The 21,241-nt window shown below is 39.5% G+C and overlaps 2 protein-coding genes across 4 annotated transcripts in view; both read right to left on the bottom strand.

Annotated features, from left to right (window-relative positions):
* Positions 1-746: 746 nt before the first annotated feature.
* On the bottom strand, positions 747-7,569 carry Cont (Contactin). The gene is made up of 4 exons (XM_074086648.1): positions 7,425-7,569; positions 3,890-7,333; positions 2,478-2,663; positions 747-1,969 (listed from the first exon to the last, which is right to left on the bottom strand). The coding sequence occupies exons 2-4, from the start codon at positions 7,328-7,330 to the stop codon at positions 1,652-1,654; spliced, it is 3,945 nt and encodes a 1,314-aa protein (XP_073942749.1). The 5' UTR covers positions 7,331-7,333; positions 7,425-7,569; the 3' UTR covers positions 747-1,651.
* A 3,223-nt stretch (positions 7,570-10,792) lies between these two features.
* The window catches only part of LOC141427313 (uncharacterized), a 62,158-nt gene continuing 51,709 nt past the window's right edge, over positions 10,793-21,241 (bottom strand). For all 3 annotated transcript variants that reach the window (XM_074086643.1, XM_074086645.1, XM_074086644.1), the window contains 5 exons: positions 15,506-21,115; positions 15,227-15,393; positions 14,790-15,013; positions 14,507-14,697; positions 10,793-12,592 (listed from right to left, as the gene is read on the bottom strand). In XM_074086643.1, the coding sequence (XP_073942744.1) occupies positions 12,368-12,592; positions 14,507-14,697; positions 14,790-15,013; positions 15,227-15,393; positions 15,506-21,085 (6,387 nt within the window). In that variant the 5' untranslated portion in view covers positions 21,086-21,115 and the 3' untranslated portion in view covers positions 10,793-12,367. The remainder of the gene's footprint in view (positions 12,593-14,506; positions 14,698-14,789; positions 15,014-15,226; positions 15,394-15,505; positions 21,116-21,241) is intronic.

Raw genomic sequence — 21,241 nt, 5'->3', positions numbered from 1 at the left:
AAAATATACACACGTCAGGGCAATAACACTATTCATTAGTGGTGTCGGCAACAAATACTTTTTAGCAACCGCACGCTTTAGGGGTATCGTTTAGTGATGTCATTAACAACGAACGCAAATCTGTCGCTATCCAATCTGAAACAAATGTGTGTGTATGTGGTGTGGTTCTAACTAGGCTCTTAGGGCGTCTCTAAACAAACATTGACCGCGAATCCTGTGCTGCGGTCGATAGACAATAGTTGCTAAACCCGTTCGCTCACAGGCTTAAAAACGGACTTGTGCCTTGAGGTTGCTTGTGTATTGATATTTACATTGTACAGTCAAGGAAACTGAATCACGTACCAGGGTGGAAACTTTGTGCTAATAATGATATGTTGACATCCCATTCATCTGCCAAAGGAATCAAACTAAATTGGCTATGAAAAGGTTCCACCTTGGTACGTGATCAGTTTTCTAGTGGTTTTCTCGACCGTACGTTGACATTAACATCTATCTCATTTTAAGTTTACAGAAAGGAACAAGTATGGTTGTCATTCGAATGCAGTGCTAACTTGCTCATGCCATTTACCTAATTAATTAAACAACATATCAAATGGTCGCGCTGTCATCGTTCATCCACCATTACCTCTCATATTTCGTTTTATATAATTTTTTTACCGTACAACGGCAAAAACTACTAGACACTGGCAAAATTGTCCTCTGATGGACAGAGCCATATTTTTTAAAGAAACAACAACAACAACATATCAAATATAAAAACATTTATTTCACATATCTTTCAATATCAAACAAACATACAAAGATTTCAACGTGTAATGTATAAGGCAATTTTACTGTACATTGTTACATTTCTGTGAATAAAGCGCAATGTTTACTATCTTGGTGCAAATAGATGTATTTCGTTTTCGTTAGTGTGATATTAATTTTGAAATAATATAATTTTGCAACACCAATCATTTGTGGATCATTTAGAACTGGAATTACTCTACACCTTTCTTCTTTGTACTATACATAAGACCATAGAAATAATAGTAAACTTACAAAAAAATATCTTATGATCAAGAAAATGGCTCGGATTGAAGGTGGTAATATACATTGTTAAGATTTCAGTTTTCAAGACGGTTATGTCATAATCAAAGGGTTATGACGCAGTCCGTACGTAATATAACAATAGGTACAAAAAGAGTAATTATAACCAAATATAATTTCTTAAATCTAAACTAATATTGTGATATGGTACATACTTTATAGAATACCTAACTCTGATGAAAGTAATAAAGAGATTCGTTATCCTTATATCGAAACGATTATTGTCAATACTAAATAGAGATTGTTAAGAAGTAAAACTTGTAAAAATAAAGCTTATAAAAAAATAAATTCAAATGATAAAATAGTTCTTTTAAAGAGATTTAAAAATCAAGTATAATAAGATAGTGGGCGGAAAAATATCACAACCGAATAAGAGAGAAAGCTGCGATTACGAAAGGACTGTTTTACTTAACATCATATAACTTAAAATAGGTACTACCTACCTACAAAAATATTGCTTAAACTTTAGTGTAAAAATAGATGTCTACTCTATTGCGTTATAATATCATTATTCAGACCTTAGTTACTACACCTACGTTAAGAAAAGCGGACAGCATAGACATCACGAAGACAACCATTTAAGGGATGAATGACAAATAAGTATCAAAGAGAGAAGCGTTCCTAGAGTTATGCTATGAACTTTATGGCCTGAGGAGCCCCTTACGTAGTAACCATAGGCATCGCTGTGGTAATCTCCCATTTGGAAGGTTATGGGAGGCGAGGACATGCGGCCGTCGCCTCCGTTGGAGTACGCTAGCACGCGCAAGTTATACGCCTTACCGGGAATGAGGTTATTTACATAAGCCTCCAACTTGTGTTCGACGTATACCAGTGTGTCGTTGGCTGTGCTCATGTCCTGGTCTGTCTCCCACACTCGGACCTAAAAAATTTAAACATTCTTTTAAAACAGGGTCTGCACGCAAACTTACGACCTTACGAGTACATAGTGGGCTACGAATAATCCAACGTATCATAACTTTATTATAGTGCCGCAGCAATCTAAAGGCGAGTTGAGTTTAGATCCGAAAGAAAATCAACGAGTTTAAGGTGGTAAATCTAGCGCCGCAATGTAATATATTATCTTACACAAACAAGTGTAAACTGAGCGTGATTTTACTAGTCACTCGTGAAAATGCGGCTAGATTTATAATTAAATTTGGCTAAGAAATATGTCCAGTCCAGCCGAAACTAAATGAACTGTTACAGTGGTACAGTGGCGTGGCGTCGATTCCTACTGGATTGTCTGCACTGACATGAACCAGCAATCAGTAAAATATCGTTAAATTTCACGGGGGCTTAAGCGCAACGTATAATTTAAAAATGCGTCTTAAAACGTTTTGACCTAGCAATTGTTCATTTGTCAGAGCCCATCTTTAATCCGAACTGACCTTGTAGCCAATGAGCGGCTCCTCTTCGTCGGTGGGTTGCACGTAGCGCCACACGACGCGCACCGTGCTCGGATTGACGGCCCACACGTTGACGGAGGCCGGGGGCTTCTGCGGTGCCTTGCGGAACGTGCGCTCCAAGTAACGCTCGCTCTCCGGACCCTCACCGGCCGAGTTGAACGCCATTACCTGAATGTATTAAGATATGAATTTGTGTCCCAGATGACCGCAGCGCAGTACAAGACACAGAAATGCTTCATCATCTCAGCCTATATATAAGTCCTACTGCTGGGCACAGGCCTCCTCTCAGAATCAGAAAACCAAAATCAAATCAGATCAGGATCAGAGGGCAGAAATGCTTATCTGGGTAAAAGACATACAGTTCAAGCCGTTTATAACGACATCAAAAGGAACGACAATTTTGGTTGTTAAATACGGTTGGTAGTTATTGCCAGTGTTATTTTGTTATATAAGATCCTGTTGGGACATTTTAATTGGTCTTCACATCCGACGGCCCGCCGACATATCGTTGTAAACGGTTTTAACCGCGTTATACTTATTTTCACGGCTCAATCTTTACCAATTCGCCGCACCAGTACAGAAATTACGCAAGAAATGGGTGATTGCAACGATTGTGTTTCAAAAGCGGAGCCGGATTTAGGGGAGGGCATCCGGGGTAACAATTTCGGGGCCTCCACAATGGAGGCCGCCCACAATTGCATAAATATAGGTTTAAAAATATCATTTTTTTTAAGTCTTCGCCTAAGGGCCTCCACTCTTTCGTTGCCTCAACGCCTCAAGACCTCTAAATCCGGCCCTGATCAAAAATACTAAATTTTGCTTAGTGAGTACCGTAACTGAATAAAATCTATGACTACAAAAAGGGTACAAGCAAGGCAAGGCGGCGTGCTGGAAGAAAATACAAACGAAAATATTCCTATCAATCTACTAATTAGTTCTGTTGAAATAATGATAATAAACATAGGACATGAACATTATGACACTGCTATAGCGATGTCTGAAAAATACGTTGTCGCGCTTATGTAATAAGATGCGAAAATAAGACATTGCGCATGGAGGCTTAGCTGCAAATACGTGTAGGTATGTATTCTTTATTTGGCGTTCAGTCAGAGATGACGTTGTTTTATGGTCAATTGGAGTCAAGTGATTTTTTTGTTTGTTTTTGTTTTAGAGGCCCTACTGTACTGTACAATTAAGAGCCTGTTTAACTACTTTCCGAAAAGTTCCTGGTATTTTAAGTAACAGATATCTGTTGGGAATTGGAACAAAATAATCAGGAACTTATCAGTGGTGAAACAGGTCCTACAAGTTATAATCAGAAAGAGGTAGGTTAAGATGTACAAATAAAATATATTATTGTACTCAAAAAAAAAAAAAAAAGTTCAGTTCCTTACCTTTACGAAATAGTAAGTATCAGGCTGCAGTCCCACTATGAGGGCCCAGTTGCGTGTAGTCCGCGACAGGTAGTAGATGCATTCCTCTTCCTTGTTAGCCTGCTTCCAGTATTTGAGCCGATGCCCGATGAGCTTGCCGCGCAGCCGCTCGCGTGACTGGTCGATTGGGTTCCATGTCACGTTCAGCGAGGTGGAGTTGTAGGACAGCGCCGACACTTGCTGCGGAGCCACTTGTGGCATGTCTTCGGCGGAATATATCGTCACGATTTCGCTCTCCGGACCAGCCCCGAAGTCATTAAACGCTTGCACCTTCACGTCGTAAGCCGTGAAAAAGTACTCCAGCACCACATGGACCACATACATACCAACATTCCCGTATTCCTTGAGCAATTGAGACTGAAATTCCACTTCGGTGCCGTTACGTCGCCAAAATACTTTGTAATGAATCCCTGGTCCGTTTTGCAGGGATTTGGGCAAAGGATTCCACGCAATTGTAAGATCGCCAATTTTACCGCCGCCTCCGCCAACTTTTGTAGGTGCTTGGTAAGGTTTGTCGGGCAGAGTCGAAAACTGTGGACTGGGGGCTGATGGCTTACCTATTCCGAGAACGTTCATAGCTTGCACTCTAAACTCGTAAACAGACCAAGGTAAGAGGGTTGTGGAAACTGTTGCCCGTTTTCTTCCATTATAGCGATCTACTTCCATTACATTGGCGACACCGTCTGCGATGAGAATCCAGGAAGAATTCCAATTCGTACGACCAGTGATAACGTAACCTGTTATCTGTCGTCCATTAGAGTTGCTATCGGTCCATTCGAGTGTCACGGCGGATCTCTGAATGTTCAGAATCTGGAGACCACCTGGTGGGCCAGGCGGACCTTCTATACGTAGCTGTGCATGCGATGAGATACGACCAATAGCAGATTTAACGATGCATTCGTAATCACCAACATCAGATAAGCTGACGTTGTAGATTGTCAACTCGCCACCGTCTATTTTGATTCGTTTATCGGCGTATAAGTCAGCTGCTTCCTTCATGCGTATGCCGTTGTGATTCCAAAGATATGCTGTGTCTAAGAGAGGATCAACATCTGCATTACAATGTAAAAAGATAAGTTCGCCGACTTGCGCAGTGACACGCGGCGGAAGACGTGTTAGAAAACGTGGAGCGCGTAAAACTATCAGTCTTCCTCTACTTTCATCTGAGCCATACTGATTTTTGGCAACACAAGTATATATACCTTCGTCATCTCTAGAGATTTGTCGGATGATGAGATTCCCACTCTCGGTAATAAAACGTTTTCCTCCAGCTCCAATGACATTATTATCTTTTTTCCAAATATATGATGGTTTAGGTGCAGCTTCAGGATTACAACGGATTGTTATATTACCACCCTCAGATCCATAGGTTTCTGATTCTAGGGGAGTCTTTTTGAAAGATGGTTTTAAAGACAATACCCTCAGTTGCCCTGTTGAGTATCTAGCCCTCAACTGATTTTTAGCTTCACATTGAAACATTCCTGGGTCTCTGACTGGATCCAAATACTTTATAGTTAGAACATTGTCCTGAATTATATACCTATCTCTGTCTTCTAGTTCTAGGGTGTTCATAGAGAGCTTGTTGCCATTCTTCCACCAGGTATAATTGACATCAGGAATACCAAAAGCTTCACAATTCCAGTGCAATTCACCCTTGTTGTCAACATGTTTATCTGCCAATGGGATGGTAAAGTTAGGGTCTGCCTGCACTTTCAAGAACACACTGTTGGAAATACGCGCGCGGTCATTACTGACATCACAAATGTACTCCCCCTCATCTTCTACCCCAACATTAGTGATGGTCAAGACACGGTCATAACTGCTCAGTCTTGCTCTTCTAGGCATGGGACTATTTTTCCTTGTCCAATTATATGAAGGCACTGGGTATCCAAACGAAACACATTCCAATCTTACTTCTTGCCCTACTATAGGAGCTTCAGGGAAGACTTTTGGAAAATTGTTGGGAAATTTAAGTTGTTGATAATCAGAATGGGGATAAACATAAAGCGGGAAGAAAGGTCCATTGCGGCCTGCATCAGAAACTTTGCTCATTACATTACAACTGTAATTACCTCTATCAATTGTCTCAAGAGCTGAGAAATAAAGGCCTCCATCAGAAGACACAAAAACTCTCTTGTCTTCTTCTACAAGGTTTGGGAAATAATTACGAGCCCATAAGAAATTCACAGATGGATAGTAAGATGGAGGATCACAGTATATAACTTTACCCCAGTATTGTTTGCCACTTTCACTTGGTCTTTTCTGATTGAATTCCCTAATGAATCCAAATGACAGCCTGACAGACTCCGAGCGAATAATTCCAAATTTATTTGAAGCAGTGCAATGGTACTTGGCATTATCCTTATCAGCATCAGGATAATAAATCATCAAAGTGCCACCACTGAGGATAAATCTGGTATCATTCAGTGGATTTATTTCTATGAACACGGGGCTATCAACTTGGTAGTCTTCTCTGTACCATTTGTATACTGGTGCAGGGTAGCCACCTGCAATGCAAGTCAGCTGAACATAATGGCTTCGAAGAGGATCATAAATGGTATCAACAGGTTCCTTTGTAAAATAAGGTCCTCTTGGAATTCGCTCCGGATCAAATGTTTCTAGTCCATAAGTAAATGACCTAGCTTCTTCCATTAAAAATCTTAATCGTTGAGTTTGACCTTCACAAATGAAATGAAAATATTGAGTACCCTCAACCGCAGACAGACCCCAGCGACCCTCTTCACGAGAGAACTTGTACACTAGATAGTCCCGAGGCAGCAGATTATAACTGTTATAAATAGACACAGAATCTTCAAAGAAAGCATTCTCCAGGCCAGACAGCTGAGAACCATCTGCATCATTAGTCCAGTATCCTGGAGATTGTTGGTGTGCCCCAATATACCAAGACCCCTTTTGAGGATCCAATTTCATTAAACTAGTAATAATAAAACCATGTTCCTCAGGTGAATTCACGGCTACTATGTCTGCCTCATATGCTTGGCAAATTTTCCTGGCTTCATTCCGGGGACGATCAGGCGACTTGGTAAAGCGATAACAAGACTCTCTAAAACGAATCCAATTAGGAGGGCATTTGTACCTCTCTTCATAGTCTAAGCCAGCATAGTAATTCGCGGTATCTTGCGGATTTAATTCATTCCCGTTGTCGCCGTACACATCGGAAATAAAGCTGTCCTGGTAGAAAGTACTTTGAGGTTGTTGTTGGTAATCATTGCCGTTAACTGGAAAACTTCCGTACGGGATTTGAAGATTAGGACGATACGTGCCATTTTGATTATCAAGCGGATACTGTTGTTGTGGGAAGTTTGGATTATATTGACTTGAAGGCTCCAGTTGCCCGTAAATACAACTCGTTACTGCTAACAGTAACACAGAACTCTTCATTTTCTGTTACAAAAACAAAAACAATGCTTAGGCTTAGGTATACTAACTGGGAATACATCAATTAAACACAAGATGGAAGAAAAAGTTTTCTTACCTCAATAATAGTTATGTTGCTCTGAATTATTTCAACATGGTTTTTCGAAAAAACTGTTAAAAACTATAAATAATTGACAGCAACCAACATAACACAAGCGCCAGGAGGGATCCCTGCCTCGCCCAACGCCCATTCCTTTCCGTCATCAATAGGGTTACCTTACCAAAAAAATAAACAATTTAGATTAGTCAATCATCAACCGATCAACCATTCGATTATTTCCATACACGTTTCACATTAATAGTCAATTCAATACAAACGAAAAAGTAGCTATACTCTATTTGTTCCATGGACGTAGTACCCAAACGGGACCGAGTACTCTGAAAATTCGTATTTACGAAAATGAACCAGCAGGGCTACTACGAAACTCGAAACTTGAAGTTCGTATCGTACCGTCCCTCTCGCTCTCGTATTAAATAGTATAAGTGTCGAGGGACCGCACGACACGAACTCCGAGTTTTGAGTTTCGTAGTAGCCCTGCATATTACAAGGACAAAGTATTTTAATCCATACTTAGCGCCTAACGCCTAACAGAGAGGCTAATCCACGATGACAGCAGGGCTACTACGAAACTCGAAACTCGAAGTTCGTGTCGTGCGGTCGCTCTGACACTTATACTATTTAATACGAGAGCGAGAGGGACGATACGATACGAACTTCGAGTTTCGTAGTAGCCCTGCAGGAATCGTAATAACTGATGCCATTTGTCTCGTTCTTTCATCTTGCCAGCCAATAAAATACCATTATTTAAAATCTAACGAGTATGTTGACCAGGATTTTTGTATTTGTCAAATTGTCACTACTTTACTACTATTAGGCCGCGGCTACGTGAAATCGCTTGACGCTCGTTTTCAGTGTCAAATCTGGTCACGTGACATTTAGCGATTTGTCTTCATTAAAAATTTGAGATATTAATATTCCATAAGTACTTATTATATCATAACAATTTAATACCGTGCATACGATTTAAAGGATACAATTCACCTTACTTCGGAATCGAATCGGTTGAAGATTATATTGAAATGGATCGATTAAAAAAACGCTAGATCGTATCCATCGCTAAATCGATCTTCATAAAAATCGAATGGTAACGTGCATCCCTAATTCGTATAACAAACTTTTGTATAGTAATAGTAACCCATTCGGCTTCCATTTCCCGGAGTGTTCGAATGTGTTTCGAGGTTTTCTGCACCTCGCGCTCGCTGTGTGCGTTATATCTGTTACGTTTTTGTTAAGTTTGGTTAATTTATCGTTGTTTTATATCTCTTTGTTGACTTTCTTATTGAGTTTGCTGTTTGTTACTACACCGTTTAGTCGAATCGACACTGAATATCGATATCAGCTACATCACTGTTTAATTTCGTCGAACCCTGGTAACCCTTTAACTGTCATTGAGTTGTCAATTTTGTCTCAGGAATTATGGCGTCGACCATAGTGTTTTATTAGTCTATGGTGAACGGTGACAGTGACAGCCAAGAGTCAAGACAGACAAACAAAAACAAATCGTTTACTTTAATTTTATTTCGGTCTTTTGAATTGCGACGTTTACAGATCTAGTGAATCATAATGTTTTTCCATCTATTTTGTGGGATAAATACATATTTATCTTGCTTTCTCAATTTGTTTCAGTTTGTTTCTGTAAACTTCAGTAAGCTATAATTATAATTGGGAAAGCAAGATAAATACAAACTTTTCCGACAACATACGATGGCAAAACATTATGATCACTACATCTGTACTTACGTTTTATTTATATATTACCTACCACTCGGCGCGAAAATGATAAGGTGTTGACGTCAAATAAAGCTACGTAATAAAAGTAAGTACTTACCTACCTGTTACAAGAAATTAAAAGGCTGCCATGTCAAGGTGTCAGCTATATACTATACTAGCGTTTACCCGCGGCTTCGCACGCGTAAATCATTAGATCAGCAGAAATCCGTCCAGCGGTTTCAGCGTGAAGAAGTAACAAACACACTCACAAACTTTCAGAAGACTTTCACATTTATAATATTAGTAGGATAACATGAATTTATACAATTAGGTATAATAGAAACCTATGGTTTTAAGCTATTTGTTTCTTACGAAAAAGTAATGATGTAACAGCCTAGACAAGTTTATAGGCACTTTAAATTTTCTTATATTTGTCATTATATATAGTCTTTTTTCTTTTCCCGCAATAATTACGCGTTAAGTTATGTGGGTGCACACTCACTGGGGTTCAGCTGAAAACCAGCGCTGCAGCACTGATTACAGGGCTACAGCAGATGCTGAGCCGAGTCTTTTTGTCATCACACTACAGCACAACGTCTCTAATTTTTCTCTCTTCTATTAATGTGTTTACTGTCTGTGTTTTTGTTGCGATGTAGTGTCTTTATTGTCAATAAATGTTGTGAGTTTGAGTTTAAATACATTGTAATTACGGATTTTAGTAGCCTTCGGTTTGTGAGTAGGTATAACATAAATATAAATAAACATAGGTATAATAAATTCTTTTCTAAATTTCCAACCAGTAAAATTACTTTGGGAAATATATCCATACTAGATGTGTACAGTGAGGAAAGTATAGCGTATGTAGCAATCAACACATGATATATGAATAAAAATAATTTTTTTAACAAAAAAGTAAAACAGACTCCAAAAAACAAAAAAAATAACAAAAAATGGAACCAACTACAAAACCCTTGAAAAAGAAAAATATTTTCAAGGGTTTTGTAGTCGGTTCCATTTTTTGTTATTTTTTGAGTTGGTTTTTCTTTTTTGTTAAAAATTTTCTTTATTTCTCACTTTTTAGTGATTTGTAGCCAAAGTAAATCTCACAACGATTCCATATAGCCCAAACATGACTTAGTCGCTTTGTTTTATAACAGAGTTCCGTTGCCTACCTTCTGGCTTCAGCATCAGATCAGTGCGAACGAATCATTTACTTAAAGCTTCTTCTTAGTCGCTTATCTAGGTATATTAATCATGATTGTTTATAGACGAGCGAGCATTATTTAGCTTTGATGAGTTCCATTGGTCATCAAGGTCTTCTTCATCAGGTCCAGGTTACCAAATGATACTTTCTGAATGTTAATGCTAAAAATAGGTGTGCCTATAAAATTTGACGTTTGCCCTCGATTTCCCTAGGATCCCATCATCAGATCTTGACTTATTGAAAAATCGGTCCACAATTGATTGAGTAATCGGTGAACATACATAAAAAAAATACAAACATTGGAACATAGAACCTCCTCCTTTTTTTAAGTTGGTTAAAAATTAGTTACTTATTTATAATTTCTTACTTTCATATTTATCAACCGAGAGTAAGTACTCTGTGATTTTTTGCAGTAGTAAAAGATAGGATGTCAATTATTAAAAAAAAATGCCTCTTTCTGAATTGTTCATATTTTCATTTTTCATGTTATCAACAAGGGGGTGTCAATAATTACAATAATACTTATAATGTAGGTACAGACAGGTATTAATGTTTCCATTCAGTAAAGTATACACACTGTAGAAATTGTCAGTTACAATAATTAATTACATTTAGTTTTCATTCCAATTCCACACTTACTAATCCAACTAATTTTCATCACAGATTGTTCATGTACTTCTTTTTTAAATATATCTGAGAAATAAATAGACAGGGCGGAACATGGCTTCAAAATTCAGAGTAAAAACTGCTACTACCCATACAATATTCCAAAATACAATTTCTGGGCCAAATAAATACTAATAGACATCATAGCCCCATCTTCTCCCATTGGTTCTATTCAGAAAAGATATGGTTCCAAAATAAATTAAAAATATTGGTTTACAATTCATCTTATGTACAGAGTTAATAATTTTGCGATATGCATAATATGATTCAATAAATTTTCCTAATATCTTACAGAAGTATAAATAAAAACGTAACTGTTAAAAGTAATTGTAAAATAATTGGACAATAATTAACATATTGGGCACATAATAGCAAACATAACAATGTAGGTATTTACTACTGAAAAGAATTTAATAATCTCATAATAAATGATGAATTTATAAACATTTTAAAAATATAACAGTGTTGGTGATGTAGTAATCAAATAATGTCAAGAATAAAATGGGAAATGTTCTTCCAGTGCTCCTGCTTTAACAGAGAGTAGATTGGAGCCACTCAACCTACCTAGTTGCATGCAATACCTATCAATTGCACTTGTTATATTTTTTTCGGTCATTTAAGTACAGCAATCATGTGCATAAGGCTTACTCCAACCCTGTGACTGATGTCTCTGCGCGTCATTAGCAATCCTCTCATTCACGCAATACATACTACATATAAGATCCATAAGCACGATTATTATTGCACACACATTTAAGATAGTATATGCTAGTCTGAACCTAGATGTGGTAACTATATTTCGTATTAATATTATAATATACTACCTACTATCAAACTCTTCACTAATCCTATATACACCATTCACCAACAATTAGCACCCTTGAGAATACATACGTTTACCAGACATTTATACATTTATACATGAAATATTATAAACTATTTACATTATTTACACATTGTTCGTAATAGGATCACTACACAGAAGTGCAACCGAGCAAAATCTCACAATATTGGTGATGGCTGCCTTAACTAATACAGTTTCCTAAACAAATAGGTTTTGTTCTTAAATGAGATACATCTTTGTTAAGATTAAAAATAATCAGTCAAAGTAGGTATTAAGATCTCGTTGTTGAGCCGTTTGGTCGCGATTATACATAACCGAATGTAGCAAATAGCTGGGTTAACAATAGTCTTAAATAACAAATAACTGTCTTGTCTTTTTTGTAACTGTTTGCACCGCACATTGGAAAATCAATTACACTTTAACTTTCACGGCACAACATTTTCAGTCGCCTTGTCGACTGTGGCCTTAGGCCATAGGCTTAATACTAGCTAGTTTCTGACATGATTGATATTAGTGTCAGCTAACAAGGACAGTCTCGACCTTGAGTAGTTGTCGCAGCTTGTCCGTAACGCGCACGAGCGCGACTTTAGACGCGCGCACGTTGACTTTCTCCCCGGCACACAGCAGTTGGTGACACTGCGCACGCTCCAGGAACTCCTGCGTCCTGATCTCGCGGAGTAGTTCCTTGGGAGACCCCGAGCCGCAGTGAATCTGCTTTAGCAAGCTATCTTTCGATTTTATCTGCGAAGAGAATAAATTTTGGCATTAGGTTTTGTTAGGAACAAGGCAATTGATTGTCTGCTTTCTAGCAAGAGTTTTTGATCTAGTCTACGAAGAGATTCGTTGTATGGGGACTTCCGAATAATTCTCCCGCCTATGAAACTTGGCACATAATGAAAATAGGTAATACAGATTATAGATATACAATAATCCAACAACTTTTCATACGAGAAGTTAGGTATTTTTACCTAAACAATAAAAAACGTTTATAGCTCTCTGCGAAAAATTCCTCAGACTGAAATTCTTTCTGTATACGTACCTATGTACTACTTAGAATATGTATGTAAAACTATCCAATTAATTTTCGGTTTCAGAGATACCGCAAATTTAACTTTTAACATTTTGGACTATAACTTCTACTGAAAAATTGCTCTGCTGATTTTTATTTTTTAATATGCTTTTGTATGTTCAAATACATAGCTTTTCTTAGTTATCCAAAAGTTTTTCATTTTGAAACATATATTTTTTTATTTTTGCTTAATTACGTAATGTAAAAATAGCTCCGTCCATTTTTATACATCTATTGGTAATCTGATTATATATTAAAACAGTTTTATCAATTATCCAACAAAGGATATACTAAACGCAGACGAGATGTAGTTCGCGGGCTTAAGTCAGCGATACGATCTTATTACCACTCACGTAAGGTTGAAATTGTAACAAAAAGTAATCGCATGTCAGTAGCGAGTTTTTATTACCCTATGTAACAAGAAAGTATTAGGTAGGTATATTTCGAAATAAAACACGTCTTTTCAGATCATCTCTTCAAACTTTATGTTTTTGACAATCACCGAGAAGAGTAGCAACTTGTCAGTGATCGTTTAATCTCTTTCATTTGGAGTTTGAGGGTTTTTTTCGCATGTTTTATTTACACTGTCAGAATTCCGGATTAACGGATTTCTTTTTAAATATGGCTCGAAATTGCCAATATTAGTACGTACATTATAAAAGAGTCTTTATTACTTAAAAAAGTAATGACATGTGCATTTTGCACCAAGAGACTGAAAATGGAACATCGTTCACATTTAAAAGAGGACTAGCTAACTGGATCATTCGACCTTATACGGTGTGCAATAAAGTCAATTTTCTTGTGGTGTCCCATACTTTTGGATACTTTAACTGCTACGGTACTAATGCCGCGCAGCCCTCTGCACTCCCACGCGCCCGGTCACTGCCAATCGGCGGCAATACTTAGTATTAGCAATTATTGATATTTAAAAAACTTGGTATATTTAGTTGAATTTCAATTGGATTATTGTTAAATCTATTACTATAGAGCGACCCCTGACTAAGAAACCTAATAAATTTACCTGAGCAATTATTCACACGACGTAATTACGTAAAAATAAGAATTATAATATCGTAAAGGAAAATATTTTGGATAACTTATAAAAGCTATTTATTTTAGTAAATAAAATCATATTCAAAAATAAAAATCAGCAGAGCAATTTTCCAGTAGAAGTTATAGTGCAAAATGTTTAAAGTTAAATTTGCGGTATCTTTGAAATCGAAAAATAATTGGATAATTAATTTTACATATAATATATTCTAAGTAGTACATTGGTATGTATAAAGAAATAATTTCAGTCTGAGGAATTTTTCACCGAGAGCTATAAAACGATTTTCATGTTTAGTTAAAAATATCTAACTTCTCGTAAGAAAAGTTGTTGTATAATCTGTATTACCTATTTTCATCATGTGTCAAGTTTCATAGGCGGGAGAATTATTCGGGTTGCAAAAGCCTCGTTGGTCGGACTATTTATTCAGGCAGTTCGTTGGATAATTTGCTCTTTGGCTTGCGATATAGTTATAGTCGTTCAGGTACTTCCATCTAAATGTTGTTAGGCATACCTACCACAATCAAAGTGAACCAACCTGTAGTAAATTGGTAATATCCTGCAGCAAACACCAGAGTCCGTCCGAGGATTGTCCGGGCGCCGGCCGCAGGCTATAAAAGGGCGGTAGTGGTGCTTCTGTGCACTGTATTTCCATCATAGAGTCAGGTGGTGGTGGTGGTGAGGCAGGTGGTGGGCTCGCAAGCGGATCGCAGCCGAGCTCTTCGCGGTCTGTAACAATGAATGTCATTCATTATTAAAATGTACCCTACATATGTACTCTACATATGTATTGACAAACATTAGACAAATCTATTACTGACCAATGATGGCAGCGGGCGGTGGAAAGCGCCAGGGACCGGTAGCACGTCCCTGCACATCTGCAATGTGCAGCCGTAACAGGGTCGCGGCTGCGTCATTTGCGCCGTCTGCTGCTAACTCTTCCGGCGTCTGCCCAGCGTACGTGCCGAGCAACGGGTCAGCACCGTATGAGAGCAGTAGCCGGATTACTTCAACGTGGCTGTTCTCGCATGCCTCGTGTAATGGTCTAAAATTACAACGAATATCTATAGTTTCAAATTTTGAGTTAATCTAATACTTGGCTCAAAAGTGTGCATTGGTTTGAAAATTTATAAATTCAGCAAATAAATCAAGATTTACTTGAGAATCTTAGTAAAACTTTCCGTGACTATAAGTAAACTATTTTTATCGCCCAAGTAGCTATACAAAGAGTTCAGTTGAGTTGGCTTAGAGAACTAACCTAATGCCCCCTTGAGCGGCAGCAGAGACGTTAGCTCCGTACTGCAGGAGAAGCCGTGCAATTCGAACGTGCCCCTTGGCTGCCGCTACGTGAAGTGGTGTGAAACCGGCATTGTCTTTCGCTGTGGGTTCTGCTTCCATTTTCTCCAGGCAATACGCCACACAGTCCTAAAATAGAAAGAAGCACATATGTTAAACGTCAGTTGAATCGAAAACGTTGAAATGAATGTGTGTTCCAGATTTTAACAAATAGTTTTACTTTTTTTTTACTTTTACTCACCGTGTAACCAAGTCGGGCAGCGCGGTGAAGATGTGACTCTCCTATGCTCTTGTTAATAAACCAGCCTTTAATTTCTTTTTGAATGTCATGCACGGATTCAGGGCTAGGCTTTGCTGCCGGACGGCGCACTTGTTTGGTTGATTCGTCTCTTCGTATAATTTTCTTCTTTTTGCGAATGTAATCAAAACCGGAACTAAATTTTCGCCTTCCAAATAAACGTTTCAAACGTCTCTTAGAATTGCTTTCCGTTGTACCTGGAGTGCTATCTTCTTCTTTTGGAGTTACTTTATCATCCGGTGAAGGGCTTTTATCTTTCTTGATTTTTGGAACAGAAATATCTTTTAAACGTTTATTGGCCAAAGATTTTATTAAGTTGTTTCTTTTTTTCAATCGCATTAACCGTCCTTTGGCATCGTTTCTTTTTAGTGATTTAGTACTCCTTAGTCCGTCTCGAATAGAGCTAGATCTACGTAACATCTTGTCTTTCAGAATCTTTTTAGGTTTGATTTTGGATTTAGTTTCTGGTTCTTTTTTTACTTTCAACTCTTTGTCTGGTTTGTCTTCATCTTGATCGTCGTCTCTGCATGCAGACGGCGGCGCTGATGCTGGCCTTTCGTCTCCAAATACTTCTTTTATAGTTGCTCGTTGCTTGATAACTCTACTTTCAGTTCTGGTCCTCGATTTTAAAACAACTGGTGCAAATTCTTCTGTAGCACCCATAAGACCGTCTGTGTTATTGATAAAAGCATTTCTAAAAGCTGAAACAGTTTCTTTTCTGAACGCACCTAGGTAATAAATATCTTCCATAAACTTTTCTTTCTTAGCGCTCAAAATTCCCCTAGTACCGCTTTTCATTAAACCTAGACTAGGCGTCGCTAATAGTTCCGTCGTGTTAGAACTTTTTGGAATGAGTTTAGGTGTATTCATTTTGTCATCTTTCTCCTTTGATTTTTTCTTGTCCTCTTTTTTGCCGCACTTTTGTATAAGGACATCCACAATAGAGCTACCCTTTTTCTTCAATTTTGTTGAAAATACAGTTGATGTAGAAGCCTCTGAATCAGAAAGCAACCTGTTATTAAGAGCTGAGTAGCTGGAATTGGAATCGAGATCACTGTCTAATGTTAATTTGTCAGGACGCCTAGCATACAAATCGTCTGTTGCAGCCGAAGGCGCAGAGGATGGTGCTGGGGATAGCGGAGCGGGGTCTAAATCGGGTAAAGAAGTGGACCCCCTTGTAAATAAGGTGCTTGATCCCTTGACAAAAGGTCCACCAGAACGTCCTCGAGGTATGGCAATCAGCCTACTAGGCATACGGAGTGAGCGTTTATATCTATACAATTCTTCTTCCCATCCAGGGTGAAAATCTGATCCATCCCCGAAACCAGTTTTATTAGGTACTGTAGAGTTGGCGTTGCTACTTATGTTATTTTGTGTTTTTTTCATTGGAGACGCCTTAACGGAATTTTTAATAGTAGTTGGAGTTTTGCTGTCTTCCGTTTTAATAGATTTACGCACTCGAAGCCTGCTGGCGACAGTTAGATCTTCATCTTCACTCTCAGAGCTAGAATCATCTTTCCGGGTATCTCTTTTGTTGTTATCAATTGATAAAGATTTTCCTTTAGATCTTGGTGCCTTTCGGACTAGTTTAGTTTTACTTTGTTTATCTTCTTTGTCTTTTATGATTGTTTCATTGCTCTTTTTTGCGAATTTACTTACATCTACGTCACAACATTCTAATTTAACATATACCGACATGTCATTAAGCATTGCGTATTTAAGCCTTTCATTCCGCTCTTTTTCTTTTATAATCTTGCTCTTTATTAAAGGTTCATCGTCATCAGTGGACTCATTTTCGTGTTTGATAACTGTTTTTAGAGACTCTTTATCTTTTGCAGCACTCTTAATGGGTTTTACAGAACTTGTTAATGATGAAGTTTCACTTTTCTCAGATAATGACTTGCGTTGAGTCAACGATTTAGGGGATTTTGTACTATCCTGGAGTTTTTTAGTGTTCTTGGTTCTTTCACGCTTATCAGTGTCCTTCGTAGCATTCTGTTTTGATAAAGATTCCTTTTTGGAGTGTTCTTTTAAAACCTGTGGTTTTTGGACAGATTCTTTTACAAGATTGTCCTCGATTTCCGGATGTTTCACGACAGGATCTTTAGATATTGATATTTTTTGTGCCGGCTCATTCGATGGCGTAAGTGGAGACTCTGATGATTTTACAGTTTCTTTTGTTTCCTCAGGCATTTCTGTCTCTAATTGCTGCCTATTTTCGTCTGGGTCAACTGGTTCTTGCTTGATTACTATAGCAGGGACAGGCTCATTTAGTATTGCTTCTTGTTTAGTTTCAGTTTTATGGGTCAAAGAATTCTCAACATGTACTGTATTATCTTGATCCAACGTCTCAATACGCCTTTTCCGTGATTTCTTTTTATGACATCCACTTTTTAATTGTTCCATGAAATTATCACAAGCGCTTGCCCAGTCTAAATCACTTGCAAAGTCGTTTTCCGGACCAGTGCACTCACTATCAAGAAGGTTTTCAGTCTTTATAGATATGACGGCGTCTTTTTCAATCTCTTCTATGTTTATTGGCTCAGATTTGATATCCGATTTAAAGGTTTCTGATGGCCTTTCACTCTTTATAACAGATTCTAATCTAAGATCTTCTCGTATTTGATTAAATAGATGTTGCTTCTGGGATTTGGGTGTTAGTTTAATGATTTCATGATTTCCTAATGCTGCACTTTGTCTCATTTCAGGTTTGAAATGATTATCTTGAGATGGTGGCATAACCTTTAATTCGGCTTTAGTTCTTATTCGAGAAGCTACGTCATTTTCAGGGGATTTACTCATGGGATCCACGTTTTCGACTTTTTGATAATCAGAGTCTTTGAGTATGGAATCTACAGCCTTCGGCATCTGAATGTGATGGCTCAAAGCTGCATTAGATTTATTTTGAATGATTTTGCCTACATTTTTGTCATTAAAGTCGGCATCATTTTCCTTAGTTAAATCAGTTATTTCTATCACAGAATCATCTAAATCATCTATCACAATGAGCTCTGGAATCTGTCTTGGTCTAGCTATATCAGATATTCCGGTTTGTTTCGTTTCCAGACTATTTCTTAGTATACTTAAAACCCTTTTATCAGCCGGCACTCCACTATGGGGTTCCAATGGGTGGGTATGCATATCTCTGTGGCTCGGAATTTTTTGAATAACCTGGCGGCTATTACTAGACGGATTTCTATCAGACGCGTATTGAGCGTGGTAGTCTCTTGTTTCTCGACTTAGTACCTCAGGAGGATAGGGATATCCATGGTTGACATGGGGATGGTGTTCGTGATAAATACTTGAGGAAACTGGCCTTTTGTGGTCCCCGTGGTAAGTCTCATATCGTTTATGATTGGTATAGCTATAGACAGGTTGACTAACAAGGTCATGTTGGTCACGACTTGGGCGATTAGTTCTATCTGCTATCCGGCTATCTGCCGTCCAGGTCTCATATCTTACAATCTTTTCCGGAATGTTGTTAACAATAGGCCCTGTAGTCCGCTTCCTTTCTCCAATTTTAAAGTTTCGATCGTCGCGTATTCTACTTTCTGACTGGCGAACTTCAGGAATTGACGTTGTGAGATCTATTCGAGGGACGTAGTTAGGCCGGGTACCAATTGGAACATTATATTTACTCCGATCATGATATCTATGTTGACGAGATTCTGCGGGATATGCTTCAGTGGTCGCCCTTGGCGCTTCGTACGCACCATTGTATCGTACCTGAGGGTGACCAGACGGCATTGCTGGACTGTGATTATTATTAGTTTCTCTATATTGAGTAAAATCAGGTGCAAAATCAACTTTATGCGACGCAGCAAAAACAGGGATGTTTTGAGGAACATGTCGACTACTTGGCAATTGACGAGGTTGTAATGGTAAGTTTTTACTTCCATGAGACACCGAGTCAACAGCATCGTCTACTGTTGTTGAAGAATCTGCTGAATTTTTAACAGTTTTTACCGACAAGTCCAGGGGCGACTCTTTCTTATGTTTTGTTTGATTCATTTCATTAACCAACGATGTTACAGATACAGTCATTCGTGCTTGTTGGTTTGGATAGCCAGGCTTGACCGCTGCTCGCGCAGGTAGAATATGGTTGGCCGCAACATAGTCATTGGACGATTTAGGCACAGTCAGTGGACGGTAAGCTGTCCTTGTTGGTTGTTGGCTTTGATTTACAGGACCTGGTACTGCCGGCGGATAACATGCAGAGGACGTAGAAGGACTCTGGTAGTGGTAACTACCCCTTGCATCGACGTTTCTGCTCACATGTGGGTAATCTGGGGGCCGTTGAGGCAGTAACCGATTTGAATCATGCGGATGCAGAGCAGCTGTTCTATCTGGCGGCCTCGCACCATAAGCGGCACTTAAAACATCCATTGTGGGGAGCTTATACTGCACTTGATGATGTACTTCTGCTCGTTGACTCTGGACGGTTTGAGCTACGGTTTGCGTTTGTCGGTACCCAGGATACGATTGTTGATGATCATATTTTCGTGGTGGAATTGTTTGTCTTTCATAATGTGACGGCGTTCGAGTGAAATGTGAAGATTCGTGCCGTTGTGGTAGAGTAGGATAAACTTGAGGCGAACGTTGTTCGCTTGACGCAAGCGCCTGTGGATGGTGTATGGGCGGGACTCGGTCGTTGTGCGGATGCGGCGCGGGTGGCTGCGTAGGTGGCAATGAAAAACGCGAAGCGGGTGGACTGTGCGCCGTAGTTTCGCGAAGCCGCGTCGCCGCGTGCTGCGGCACTGAACTTGATAATCTGGCGTAGGTTTGCTGAGGACTGTTGTGACGCGGCGGCGCAGACGGCTGAGGCGACGCGACTATAGGTCCATGAGAGCTTCTGCTCCCATCTGATAAATTTGGATCATAATGGTACCGCGGATATGATTCAGGTGGACGGGATGCGGTATAATGATCTGGAGGGCGACCAGGCGCGAAATGTTCAGCTGGTCTGGCCGTGGGAGTCTGCACGCGATGCACGGGGGGACGATACTGCGTAGAAGCCTCCGGATGCGGCTCAGGCGTAGGTTGTGGTTGCAAACTGATCGCCGAGGAAGGCCGCACGGGAGTGGGACTGGGTGCGGCCGGTCCAGGCGCAGGAGACGGTAGAGCCCTCGGCGGCGGTTTCCGTATAATGTGAGTGGGTGGCGAGATCGCATTCATTTGCTCCTCTTCGTCTTCGGGCTCCGGTAGTTCACGCCTCTTTTCTGCTGCTTCGCGCATGACCGTCGCCTTGTGTATAATGTGGGGCTCAGGTTCTAGAGGCTCCGATGGCGGTCGTGGCGGCGCTGCAGAGGGCGTGGCGGCCGGTGTGGATGGCGGTGCGGCTGCCACGGACGGCGGGCGCGACGTGGGTGCGGGGGCCCCAGATTGGGCCGGAGCACCCTCTTCAGGTGGCGGAGCGCCTGCGGGCCACATCGGCTGCCCGCTACCTTCCGCTTGCGCTTGCTTGGGGAGTCCCATAAAGTACTGGCGAGTCCCTTCCAGTACATTGTTGAAAGTTACGTCCATACTACGGGATCCGACACCTCGGATCACCACCTGAAAAGATAAAAACTTGTTTTATCACAATGAACAATTACGTCTTTCGTAATGTAGGTAAAATAGATAGATAAAAACTTTATTCACAAAGTCCGTAAAATATAATTGTAAATGAGAGATCGTCTC

This window comes from Choristoneura fumiferana, chromosome 4 (assembly GCF_025370935.1).
Source record: "Choristoneura fumiferana chromosome 4, NRCan_CFum_1, whole genome shotgun sequence".
NCBI lineage: Eukaryota > Metazoa > Arthropoda > Insecta > Lepidoptera > Tortricidae > Choristoneura > Choristoneura fumiferana.
The sequence above is the reverse complement of the archived record's forward strand: the minus strand, read 5'-3'. Positions and strand labels throughout refer to the sequence as shown.